The sequence below is a fragment of the Setaria italica genome, chromosome VII (assembly GCF_000263155.2).
Source record: "Setaria italica strain Yugu1 chromosome VII, Setaria_italica_v2.0, whole genome shotgun sequence".
In the NCBI taxonomy this organism is placed as follows: domain Eukaryota; kingdom Viridiplantae; phylum Streptophyta; class Magnoliopsida; order Poales; family Poaceae; genus Setaria; species Setaria italica.
The window spans coordinates 13,544,628-13,557,084 of record NC_028456.1 but is presented as its reverse complement, the minus strand read 5'-3'; the positions used below and the strand labels follow the sequence as shown (position 1 = coordinate 13,557,084).

Sequence of the window (12,457 nt, the reverse complement as noted above, 5' to 3'; positions counted from 1 at the left end):
CATGCTAATACAATTCTTTAAATATATAATTTACACCGTATTACCGTATCACGTCTGGGTATTGTCTTTCAGGGTGTGTTTGGTTGGTTGTATCATTTGATTCACGTATGAAATGATTCAAAATAATAATGATCCTTTTATTTGGTTGGGTGAATTGGACCAACTCATCTAGGATGAGGTTATCCCACTTAATACATTATTCTACTAACTAGAATGAACCATATGGTATAAGCAAATTGATTGAACCACTCCATCCAGAATCATCCATGCATGTATCATGTAGTGCATGCAACCAAACGCACCCTCACTCTTTCTATCGTACGTGACCCGACGCAGATGTTTTATGTGTTTAAATGTGGTCCTAAGCGTGAGAATTCACGAGCTCCACCACTGCATATCCACAGTGTCGTGTTTCCCTCCCTTCTCCACGTCCATACACTCTTGGGACCAAATGGACCACTTCGTGATAATACAATAATCGAGCAGGTGAGATCAACAGTACACAGGATAACAACTCACGTGATCACCAATTAGTTCTTCTTAATCACTTAATAATCACATAATCATCCTTCTAATGAGAAGCAAGTTGCGCGGTATGATCTAACAGATAAGTTGTGTTTAGGCAATCAATACAGACAGCGAGAATGTCAAAATAATGGACACACAAATTGCGCACGTTGAACTCGCTGCCAAGGACCTCAGCGCGTCAGGCTGCCAGGGCGGGCCCACGGGGCGCTCCAGGATTCCCGCACGTTTCCCTCCTGGTCGTTACGCGGAGGAGACCCGGGACCAGGGACGCGTCCGCGTCCTGTGCGGTTGCGGTGGGCCCCACCTGCAAGCCTCACATGCCGGAGCCTATAAGATAGCTGGAGGGCGACCTGTGAGCTCGTCACTCCCGCAGCGACCAAGAATTCATTCCAAATACAGAGCAGAGCAGAGCAGAGCAGAGTAGTGAGGCAGCCATGGAGATGGGAGACAGCTTCGAGTACTACTGGGAGATGCAGCGTTTGATAGAATCCGAGGAGCTCAGGTACGCCCTCGCCGCCTCGTCCGCCATCAATCCATCGACGCGCGACGCCGCCATTGCTGTGGGATTTGAGTTGAAAGGTGGGGGGACTGATTTGAATGCCGTTGCATTGCAGCAGCATGTACCTGGGCGCGCAGGACGACGCACTGTCCTGCTACGACTCCAGCTCGCCGGACGGCTCCATGTCCAACTCGTCCTGGGCGCCGGCGGTGACGGTGACCGCGGCGGACGACGACAAGGCGGCGGGTGGTGCCGGCGCGGCGGGCGCCAACAAGAACATCATCATGGAGCGCGACCGCCGCCGGAAGCTCAACGAGAAGCTCTACGCGCTGCGCAGCGTCGTGCCCAACATCACAAAGGTCAGTGGCTGATGATCGCCGGCGGCATTGCCGGGAATGATTTAATGATTTGGTCCAATGTTCTGACGACATTACAATGCTGTGACCGGCATCCAGATGGACAAGGCGTCGATCATCAAGGACGCGATCGAGTACATCGAGCAGCTGCAGGCGGAGGAGCGGCGGATGCTGCAGGAGGTGCGCGCGCTGGAGCCCGCCGGCGGCAGCGACGAGGAGCGCTACGAGTACGACGAGGGCCTCCTCCTGCAGGCGGAGCGGACGAAGAAGATGAGGCGGGCGCGGTCGGTCCCGTCCATCGCCGCCGACGGCGCCGCGCCGCCGCCCCCGGCGCCCGTGGAGGTCCTGGAGCTGCGCGTGTCGGAGGTGGGCGAGCGCGTGCTGGTGGTGAGCGTGACGTGCGGCAAGGGGCGCGACGCCATGGCCCGCGTGTGCCGCGCCGTAGAGGAGCTCCGGCTCCGCGTCATCACCGCCAGCATCACCTCCGTCGCGGGGTGCCTCATGCACACAATCTTCGTCGAGGTAAAGCTCATTTCTTCCATCCGTTCTACATAACATATTGCCCTGTTTCGTTCCGCCTGGGAGTTGTCGGACTGTTGGGGATGAGTGACATGGGCGCGATGACGTCACGGGCCGTAGCTTTCGTAGGTTTGACCCTGCGATTTGACTCTTACCATCCCACCGCGTACTGTGGACTAGCAACAGTAGAAAGGGGGAGACGTGGAGTGAAAAGGATCCTCGGAGGCTCGGACTGTTCCATTTGCGGCTGTTCTAAAGTAAACGAACGCCACGTCACTCGAAATCACGTGCTGATGCTACCAATGACAGCAACTCCACGTGCTTCAGATGCGAGATCAGGTGGGCCGGCGTGGGAGGAGGAGAACGGAGCAGAGGAGACAGGACGCCACGCCTCCGCATCGAATCTCCCCCACTCATGTGAAGCAGAGATATCAAGTGCCCCGCAACAAATTCCTCTCCACATGCTTGATTCTCTAGTACAATGTCAAGCGCGAACTGCACGTGCTCGAATCCTGATACTGATTAGTGAGTGGTTCGTGGAGAAATCATGTGCGCCTAATTGACATTATTATTATTATTATTATTATTATTATTATTATTATTATTATTATTATTAGCATGTGATTGATTCGAAATTTCGATGGGTCGTATGATGCTGATGGACTTCAGTGTAATAAATATGCAATGATTTGGACAGCTTGACTTAAAATGGCCGATTTCTTTTTTTTTTTCAGGTGGATCAAGGGGACCGTATCGAGATGAAGCACAGGATCGAGGCCGCTCTCACGCAGCTCGACACCACCACCGGGAGCCCACCAAGTGTGATGAGCTATTAGGAGGAGAATAGTCCAAGTCTTGAATTGACACGAAGAAGCCCTTATGGTTGTTTGAGGACATGTAATTCACCGAGTCAACCGATGCTTCCAAGATTCCATGCTGCCTTTTTTTTTCCCTCAACGCCCCTTGTGTACATAGGAGGTGATGGTTGTGCTACCAGGTAGTAGGTCAAGGGCTCTATGAGATGTAGCGAATTAGGAGTCTTTCCAAATAACAAGTGGTTACATTATTGTATACTAATATAGCGCAACCCAAACCAATCCCTAATATTTATTTTAAATTTTTGAAAGTTCTTAATAGGCTCCTTTGGTATTTTGAATCTAAATACCTAAATACGGTATTTAGAGAAATATTCTCCTGCTAGATTTCCTTGGACCATTTAGTTTAGTAGAACTATGCCCTACACTGACTACGCTGCGCGCTTTCGAGAAGATTCAAACCTATCTGTTCTTAAAAAATGCAATGCAAATTTGCACTAAAAGTTTTAAATTCTAATACTATTGACCCCTCCTTGTCTAAAATGAACGCACTCCTCCGTAAGCGGCATCCGAAACAGAGAAGCCTTAAAAGAGTGGATTGAACAAAAGAACAAAAAATCCATAAAATATGTCCTCTTAAGGAAAACCAGAGAAAACACCGCTTCAACGACGCATAAAAGAAAAAATCTAGGGTCTCTCTTGGACGAGATCTGTTACCAAAGTTTAGCTAGCCTTTTCGGTCAAAAAAAAAAAGAGTTTAGCTAGCCTTCATTCATACCGGTCTCTCAAAACGACCAGGAAAAGATAAAAATAAAACAAGTCTCTCGAACCTTGCATCCTCTCGGACTCGAGACTCTCGCACTCGAGATCTTTTGGTCAGGTCAGGATCGCACGCGGACATGCATCTACACCACCAACACGCTGTGGGCCGGACGTGCAGAAAAAAACAGAGTGCCGTCGCAGCGTCGCTTTTGTTGATGCCTCGCGGTCTAGTTGCCGCTCAGTCCAACGGCACGTCGTACACGGCGAAACAACTTTTGTTCCAGGTGCTCGCTTCCTTTCTTTTGTTCCTACAGTATTTTGCACTGGAAGCACGTCGATGTATCTCACAACACATAAGGTCAACAGACTTCATGTGCATGTTTTTTTCCCTAGGCAAAGGAATTAACGAAAATATATTTCGGAATGAAATTAATGTTTTCCGTTTTATATGTGTTTATTTATATCGGGCACGTACAAATCCTTCCGACGCAGCTCTCCATTTGATCCTTTGATCATGGATTTATCTTCCCCCAACTCCAAGCCCAAGGGCACAAAAGTTCAAACATGAAAATTGCTTTATACAAGCGTGTGCGCTCGTTTTGTCGTTGACTCATTGCACAAGATTTCCATTGCCCTCGATCGTTCCATGTGGGACTCACAAAGAGCCCGTGAGCTACTACTTGCAATCGCGTGGAGTCGCAAACCAGATCGCTTTCCTAAAAAAAAATGTAAGCCGAGTCTTTTTTTTAACATGTTTGCAAAATTACTTTTACAAAAAGCACCACAAGGTGAAAACTTCATAATGTTCTTTTACCGATACGTATTTTATGAAATATTATATAATAAACACATACTCACATATATATACAAGATTGCAAGTACACTTACTTTAGGAATGCACGCCTTACCCTAAGGGCAGGCCTACAGAGAGCTGAGCGAGGGCACTGGTTCTCACTCAAGGAATTAGCAAAAAAAAAATATCTTCAGGGAGTTATCAAAATTTGACCATATTTAAATTTTGTAAACTTAGTTGCTCTTAAGGTTGGCCCCTACTCAAGATCTATCGGGGTTTGTTTGATTGGCAAATGTACAGATCGAGGAAAAGGACATCCCAACATCACGTGATTAATCGTCCACTCTATCGATTAGATGAAGCTATGGAATCAGCAGATAAGCTCACATGTCTGAAAAGGATTAAGAAAAGATTAGCGCTCCAAATTAATTAATCGCGCACGTTGCCCTCGCGACGGGGGAGTGGGAGTGGAATGGACTTTCTCGGCGTGCGGCTGACATTCCGGGCCCACCGCAGGCCCTTCCGTCACGTTTTCTATTCTTCCCCACTCTTGGTCGTTACGCGGATGGGGAGACCGGGAGAGTCGAGAGCGGAGCGCGTCCGCGTTGATGGAGTTGACACGGCCCCACCTGGCAGCGCCACGCGCCGGAGCCTATAAAGCAGCTGGAGAGCGACCAGGGAGCAGCTCAGTCCCGCCTCCAGGAAGAGAAAACCAGAGGCCGGCGACGCCATGGACGCCGAGATGGGCGACAGCTACTGGGAGGAGACGCAGCGCTACCTGGAGTACGAGGAGCTCAGGTACGACCCATACGATCGCTGCGGCTGCGCCGCCGGCAACAGAATGCGCTGCCGCTGACCGATGACCATGGGTGATAGCTGACCGACTGGGGTCCATACCGTTGCTGCAGCATCTACCTGGAGGCGCAGGAGGACGCCATGTCCTGCTACGACTCCAGCTCGCCGGACGGGTCCAATAATTCCCACTCGTCGTCGGCTCCGGCGGGTGACAAGGGCGCGTCCGGCGGCGGCCGCGCCGCGGCGGGGGGAAACAAGAACATCATCGTGGAGCGCGACCGTCGCCGCAAGCTCAACGAGAAGCTCTACGCGCTGCGCAGCGTCGTGCCAAACATCACAAAGGTAATGACTACTTAGTCACTGTTACGGATGGCCGTTGTCGGCATTGCCAAGGACCAAATGTTCTGAAGATCGAAGACGTTCTTCTTCAATTTATTTTGCAGATGGACAAGGCATCCATCATCAAGGACGCGATCGAGTACATCCAGCAGCTGCAGGCGGAGGAGCGGCAGGTCCTGCAGGAGGTGCGCGCGTTCGAGTCCGCCGGCGGTGGCGCGCCGCCGCCGGAGGAAGGCTTCGAGCACGACGAGGGCCTCCTCCTCCTGCAGGCCGAGCGGACGAAGAAGATGAAGCGGGCGCGGTCGGTGCCGTCCATCGTCGCCGCCGCGCCGCCCCCGCCCCCGCCCGTGGAGGTCCTGGAGCTGCGCGTGTCGGAGGTGGGGGAGCGCTTGCTGGTGGTGAGCGTGACGTGCGCCAAGCGCCGCGACGCCATGGCGCAGGTGTGCCGCGCCATCGAGGAGCTCCGGCTCCGCGTCATCACCGCCAGCATCACCGCCGTCGCCGGGTGCCTCATGCACACCGTCTTCGTCGAGGTACGTACGCGCGGATCGCCACCGTCGCCGGCGGGCAACGCATCCTGATTTTCAATTCAATCGATTGAAATTGCTCTGAGGGCATTCGGTTTTTTAGCACGTGTCACCTCGAATGTTTAGATACTAATTAGGAGTACTAAATATAGACTATTTACAAAACCCATTACATAAGTGGAAGCTAAACCACGAGATGAATCTATTAAGCCTAATTAATCCATCATTAGCAAATGTTTACTGTAGCAATATATTATCAAATCATGGACTAATTAGGTTTAATAAATTCGTCTCACCGTTTAGCCTCTACTTATGTAATGGGTTTTGTAACTAGTCTACGTTTAATACTCCTAATTAGTATCTAAACATTCGATGTGATGGGTGTTAAAAATAAGCAAAATGAACCAAACCAGTCTATTTCTTCCTCCGGACGACGATCCATATGACCCGGGCGTGCTGACGTCATGGGGCGTACTACTCCGCTTTTACGGGTTGACCTTAGAAGTTCATTTTTACCCTGAGCTCCATTTTTCGCTTTCTGGTACAAAGTTTGGGAGTCAAAAAGGATACTGTTCCGTACTGACTACGCCACGTCACCGGATTGCAGATGCAAAAGCATCCGGCAGGTGACTTGGTGCTCTTCTTGATCGGCGTCATCTTTTTGGCGTGCTAATTTCGATTGGTTGCCGGCGAGAGGAAGGATCACATGAGAATCAGCTGGAATCCCTGGGCACATCACGATCACATGGCTCCGCCAGCAGCACGTGTTTTAGCTGCAGAATTTGATCGAGTGGAGGGGGAGGGGGAGGGAGGGGCCCGGGGTTGCTCCCCACCCGCCTACCCACACGCCTGGAGGAAAACGACTTGCACGTGCTCTCGGAGTCTCGGCGCACCAGAGAATTTGCTCTGGCTGCCCGATGCTTTTCGTCCTCGATGACGTACTAACGCGAGAAATTCTTTCCCAATTCAAGTCGCGATTGCGTTTATTTTCGTTCCACGTTGAGCACGAGCTGCACGTGCTTGAGATAGGCCAGTTCTTGGCTTGTGCGTATCATTTGCAACTACAGTCATTGTCCTCTCTCTGTTTTTTTTTGTTACTACATGACAATTGCTATGGTTAGCGTGTGGTTTAGTTGGAAATTTCTGGGAGCACCCTTAGCTTTAGTGATGCGTCTTTTTTTAGAACGGCTATAGTGATGCATCATGATCAGTAGCGAATTTTCCACCAATTGTGTTTTTTTTTTCAAAATTCAGTCAAATTTTAAAATTAATAGTGGAAAGTTGCATTGCTTGGGGGATGGTCATGACAATTTGGTTGTGTTGATTGAACCTAACTTTTCTTTTTCTTTTCTTTTTTTTTCTTGTGCATTCAGGTAGATCAGATTGATCAGGTCCGGATGAAGGAGATGATTGAAGTTGCTTTGACCCAGCTCGACGCTACCAGAAGCCCCCCTAGTTCCATGAGCTGTTAGAAGGAGGGCTAACCATACTAGGCTACGATGATTTGCCGTCTAGTTTATCGATCGTCAACTCCGTCCCGCGTTCATAAGGAGTATGTTGTGTTTGCTATATGTGCTGCCCCTTTTTCAACATCCCCCTTATGCATATGGGAGGTGATGGTTGTTTTTCTAGGGGGCAACAGTACTTCAAGAGCTTAGATTGTAGTAGAGTGTAGACTAAGAACGTATGGACTTCATGTTAGTTCTTCATGAGAATGGCATGGCATATGCTTCCGAACTATTACAAGTATATGGTAATGAATAACAAGGGGACTCACCTTTAGAGAATTTTGGCACGCAATGGCTAATGTGCATGTTTGAAAACACTAGTCCAAAAGTATGTGATGCTTTAGACATTAATTCCTTAGTTTTGCATTTCTTTTTCTTTGAGGGCCCTTGGTTTTGCTTTTTTTATGAGTTTCTTTAAGGGACATTAATTCCTTAGTTTTTCTTTGAGGGCCCTTGTTTTTTATGAGTAGTCCAAAAGTATGAGTTTCCTTTTTAGACATTAAACTACCTCTAAGCTCATCACTTCTTAGGGGTGCCAAATTGTAAAAGGAAAAAGATATTGAACAAAGCCTTCTACCCCATCACTATCTGATAACAAATAAAATAATCAAGTTCCTCGTTTTCACTCTCTTCCTATCATACACTGCCCATCCAACTCCACCACGAGCAAAAGAAATGAAGCATTCATGCCAGTTTGACACGTATATATGGAGGTCCAGTGTGGAGTAGAATTGAGCAATTTCGGCCTGCCAACGGCTCTTGCAAGACCGGGCTTGGAAAGAAGAACACAAGCTTGAAAAATTTCACGAAGGCCCAAGCCTAGCCCAGCATATTTATTTTGTTTTGTTTTGAATTAAAAAAGAACAGTAAGCCCAAACCTTGTTCCAGTCTGACAATGCGCACATGGAATGGTGGTGGGCATAAAATTTCAACCTGCCCAGCCCGCTTTATGCTCAAGTCTAGTATGGAGCTAGCTTTTAGCCTCACTGCAACGAGTTAGGAGTCCTTTAAATTTCAAAATCTTTAGTTGAAAATTTCGACTTAATTGTTTTTTATGAGTTCAAACTTTCAATTTGAGTAGATAAACTATGTCAGGAAGCACGCTTGGATTCGAAATGTTATCGGTGACATGCCGTTCCCGCAGGCACGCATGGGTTGTAGTTTTCTTTTCTTTTGGTGTAATTTGCATCAGTGGGTGATATCAGAGATAAATTGGATGGTGTCTCTTTTTTCATTACCATCCTTAACCTGTGGCAACTAATTTATAAGTGTTTGGTAAAAGAGTTATTTTATAAACATTACACCCTGCAGGTACACATATGTATATTTAATTTAGTTTTTACAGAAGTTTAAGCGTATATTGTTTCAACAAGATGTACAAGCACAGTGTTTTCTTTTTTGCGAGTAGTGTATTTGGATTCTAGAATTGCTAAATTGCCAATGACATGATCATCGCATAGTGCAACACCATCGTGTGTTCCATCATTCATGCACCATGCGCCAAATGGACCAGCCCAAATGAACAGGTGAAACAGCCACATGTGTCTCATCATTCTTAATTGAGTCCTCTGTTTGCGAGCGACACGGTGTGAGTTCAGAGTGCCCCGGAGCATACTTCGCTCACCTTGATTACGGAGTGAGACCTGATCGGGCACACGGCCTGTCCCCGGCCCATTTTGCTTCGCTCGTCAGCCTAGTCGCGAGGACATTTCCCTTTCGATCGAAGCCCGTGCCGTTTGTTTTCACCGTGCTAGTTCACATTAACAAGAGTAATATAGATTTGACGGATTTGCTCCCTGTCAACTGACTCCGTGGCCCAATGGATAAGGCGCTGGTCTACGGAACCAGAGATTCTGGGTTCGATCCCCAGCGGAGTCGATTAATTTTTTATTATTCCATTTTACTTTTTCATAGGCCCATCTTTTTCAAAAAAAATTGGACTACCACGCTGTTTTTGTCCTCCTCCATGAGACCCTGATGGAACCCAGTTTGGGAATGATGGTCAAGGATTAGCACCTGCAGTGTTGATGCTTCGTGAGTAGCTAGCAAATCGAATTTCAGCACCTTTGTCTACTAAGGACTAGTGTCCGGCTAAGTTACTCGTAGAGATTAAGTTAGCCAGAGATGTGTAGTTGAGATAGTAGTAGGGAAGCATAAATATAGTACGTGAACAGTGACAGGGTGGGCCATCGCCAGATCGAGGGGAGCTGAGCTGGGCGGAGGAAATTTGGAGCCAAATAAACCAACCATATCACCCCCTCTTAATTGTCACGTCCAAAAAAAAAAAATCTCTACAATTGCCCACCAGTATATCAAGCTCCCTTCTTATACAGCCCTATTTCCTTGATGAAAGTTTATTGCTCAGTATTAAAATATTGAAGATAAATTGAAGTGGATAAGAAGGAAAATAAGAAGGAAAATAAGAAGATAAATTGAAGTGGATAAGAGAAAAGGATAATATGAAATGTCCTTGATGAAAGTTTATTGCTCAATATTAAAATATTTGTCACTGTTGATTTTTGCTCACAACGTTTTACCAAAAGTCTTTGTACGACGACATATCCGTCATTTGACACCGGACAGTCCACATTTGAGTTCTAAAGTTTACACCAAACTGGTGTATTTCTGGAGCACGTTGGCGCTTTACCCGCGGAGTCCAAGCCCTAAGGGCGCATTGTCTGCAGGTACTGCACAGTATACTGTCCAGTCAGCCTTTTGTTTCAAGTGCATCAACATGTATCATCTTACATAATTCATATAAAATTGAATATAGATCGAACTAACGTGAAACATATTTTGTTGGTTTTATCATGATGTTTAGTACCTGTTAAAAATATTTTTTTTCTAATAAACTAATTACCAAATTGTCTAGTTTAATTAGATGTGTGTTTATCTTTTTAATTACCTATTAAACAAATGCACAATGTTGCTTGTAATTAGAAACCTCCAAGAATCTTATGATACTTGTCTTAATTAAGTACAACAATAACAGCTACCTTCTAACTTACAGGATGATTCTATTACCCTTAATTAAGAAGTGATGTTCCTAGCTACCCATTAGTTCTTAAACTTTATAAAGTTGGTCATACTTGTATTATACTATTAGGTTGTATAATCTTGCTCAATTTCAATGTTGATAACAATCATGAAATACTCCCATAGTTGATGCTTTGTGTATGTTGTGGCATGTCAGTTAATATTAGTTATATGACAACAAAAAGTAGAGAACTAATTCTGATGACATCCTTATGTTACAACTTGTCTTGGAAAGCTATGTGCACATTTTGGCACCTTCACCCAATGTTATGCTTGTGTGCTCTCATTCTAATCTTCGATTGCTTGTTTGATGACCTTGTGTCATGTTAACCTTGACTTCTCAGGAGTCATAGCATCTCATATGCATATGCATGTGCATTCATAGCATAACTTCTAATTCATGCACTCATCTTTTTCTTAGAGGATGACGTTCTAGAGTATTGCATCTTGGAGCACTAAATCTCAGGCAGGCGCCTATGTATCTCAACTCTATTTTTTGAATGTGAATTGCTATTATCTATTAATGGTTGTGCATGACCTTTGGTCTATTTAGACATGTGCAATGATTAGAACCTACTAGGCATGTCAACTCTTGGTCTTAGCCCAACTTACTTAGTAAAAGTATGAATGGTAGAATCTCTATATAATTGCTTAGCCATGTTTAGTTGCTGGTAGAAGTCGAGAGGTGGCAAGGGCACCACCACTCACGAGATTTGGGATGTTGCTCAATTATACTTGAGTAGTTGACAAAGCATAAAAGATGAGGACTTTGATGATTTGAAACTTGAGCAAGCCTGTAGGGTCATGTTGAAATTGGAGCTCACTTGATATAGACTTGCTTGAGTTGATTAAGACATGGTCGTCATCACTTTGATACTTTAGCACTATTTTGTATGGCCCCGCGGCCTACCTGTTTGCTTGGTCTTGCCCTTCTACGGTTGCCAGTTGCACAAGGAGAGAGAAAGGAGAGGACGGATGGAATTACAGCACATGAAGAAACTGAGGGGGTCTAGTTTCCCTATATGGTGTTTTACTGATATGATATTATAGAAACTGCCATAGATAAAATGGGATGGGACTACCCTAACTTAGATTTAGGTCTGCCTCTGCCAACACTTCCACCCGCTAAGAGAATGCCGACGAACTGGGGTGGCCCTTTTCGCTATTCTTGGCCCATTGTCGCAGACCTCTTAGGTCATCCTTTACCATCTTCGCTATCCTTGGCCCATTGTCGCAGACATCTTAGGTCATTCTTTGCCATCCTTGTATTAGAAATATAGGCATATTTTGGTACATTTTAATTCCAAAATTAAACACGTAAAAGATTATCATGAATATGTTGAGTGACGGTGACAACATGATATGTGCCAGTGTTCAAGTTTAATCTCCTAATTATCAAGAACAAACATAGCCAAAGGAGATTCAGGATGTATCCTGGGGCGGGGCCAGTGCTGAAGGCACCGGATGCGTCGTTACCATCTGAATTAGTCATACTAATCATGGGATGGCCTCAGTCGATGTAGTCGTACAAATTCGATGCCGTGAGGAGTCGACGCAGTGCAGTCCCACGAACGGCCTTTGGGAAGTAGATGAAGTAGTTTAACAGCACTGCCACCAGGACGTAGACGACATAGACGAACAACTCGGCAACCTGGACATAGACATAAAAACCTTATCGCCTGCCTATCCCGAGCAGGATCTCCAATAGCAGGTGAGGTTCTAGAGGGTCTGCTCTCGCCAGTACTGTGCGTGCAATGCTAGCGATGGAGATGCAGAAAGTGCAGCAGAAAACTGAGAGAGAAGAGAGACCTGTTGTGTTGGTGTGTCTCTGGGAGGAGGAGGGGCGTCTTATATAGGCGAGTAGGTGAGCAGGGGGATGAACCTGGACGCCTAGCAGTCAGCACAGCACATCAATAGCAATCAATCTGCCCAGTGATTGTTGGAATATTCCAGAGTTTATTCTTCGGTAGTTACTAGAAT

General features: G+C 46.4%; 2 protein-coding genes, 1 long non-coding RNA gene and 1 other non-coding gene across 5 annotated transcripts; 3 read left to right on the top strand and 1 right to left on the bottom strand.

The window, feature by feature from the left end:
* Positions 1-902: 902 nt before the first annotated feature.
* LOC101767786 (transcription factor bHLH35) lies at positions 903-3,036 on the top strand. The gene is made up of 4 exons (XM_004975179.4): positions 903-1,030; positions 1,146-1,386; positions 1,483-1,905; positions 2,637-3,036. Exons 1-4 carry the CDS (start codon positions 963-965, stop codon positions 2,736-2,738), a joined length of 834 nt encoding a protein of 277 aa, XP_004975236.1. The 5' UTR covers positions 903-962; the 3' UTR covers positions 2,739-3,036.
* Positions 3,037-4,942: 1,906 nt separating this feature from the next.
* On the top strand, positions 4,943-7,733 carry LOC101767117 (transcription factor bHLH35). The gene is made up of 4 exons (XM_004975177.3): positions 4,943-5,070; positions 5,181-5,409; positions 5,511-5,939; positions 7,307-7,733. Exons 1-4 carry the CDS (start codon positions 5,003-5,005, stop codon positions 7,403-7,405), a joined length of 825 nt encoding a protein of 274 aa, XP_004975234.1. The 5' UTR covers positions 4,943-5,002; the 3' UTR covers positions 7,406-7,733.
* Positions 7,734-9,246: 1,513 nt separating this feature from the next.
* On the top strand, positions 9,247-9,319 carry TRNAR-ACG. Its single transcript has one exon. It is a non-coding gene; the product is annotated as a tRNA-Arg (tRNA).
* A 577-nt stretch (positions 9,320-9,896) lies between these two features.
* Positions 9,897-12,283, bottom strand: LOC111258044. Of its 2 annotated transcripts, none has more exons than XR_002678669.1 (2): positions 11,954-12,283; positions 9,897-11,739 (listed from the first exon to the last, which is right to left on the bottom strand). It is a non-coding gene; the product is annotated as an uncharacterized LOC111258044 (long non-coding RNA). The 2 variants fall into 2 exon arrangements; XR_002678670.1 differs by having other exon boundaries at positions 9,897-10,128.
* Positions 12,284-12,457: the final 174 nt, after the last annotated feature.

Bases quoted from the DNA above. Each gene is read 5' to 3' on its own strand.
- LOC101767786 (XM_004975179.4), top strand. From the start codon at position 963: ATGGAGATGGGAGACAGCTTCGAGTACTACTGGGAGATGCAGCGTTTG. The intron at 1,031-1,145 runs GTACGCCCTCGC...GCATTGCAGCAG, and splicing joins ATAGAATCCGAGGAGCTCAG to CATGTACCTGGGCGCGCAGG. The intron at 1,387-1,482 runs GTCAGTGGCTGA...ACCGGCATCCAG, and splicing joins TCGTGCCCAACATCACAAAG to ATGGACAAGGCGTCGATCAT.
- LOC101767117 (XM_004975177.3), top strand. From the start codon at position 5,003: ATGGACGCCGAGATGGGCGACAGCTACTGGGAGGAGACGCAGCGCTAC. The intron at 5,071-5,180 runs GTACGACCCATA...CCGTTGCTGCAG, and splicing joins CTGGAGTACGAGGAGCTCAG to CATCTACCTGGAGGCGCAGG. The intron at 5,410-5,510 runs GTAATGACTACT...TTTATTTTGCAG, and splicing joins TCGTGCCAAACATCACAAAG to ATGGACAAGGCATCCATCAT.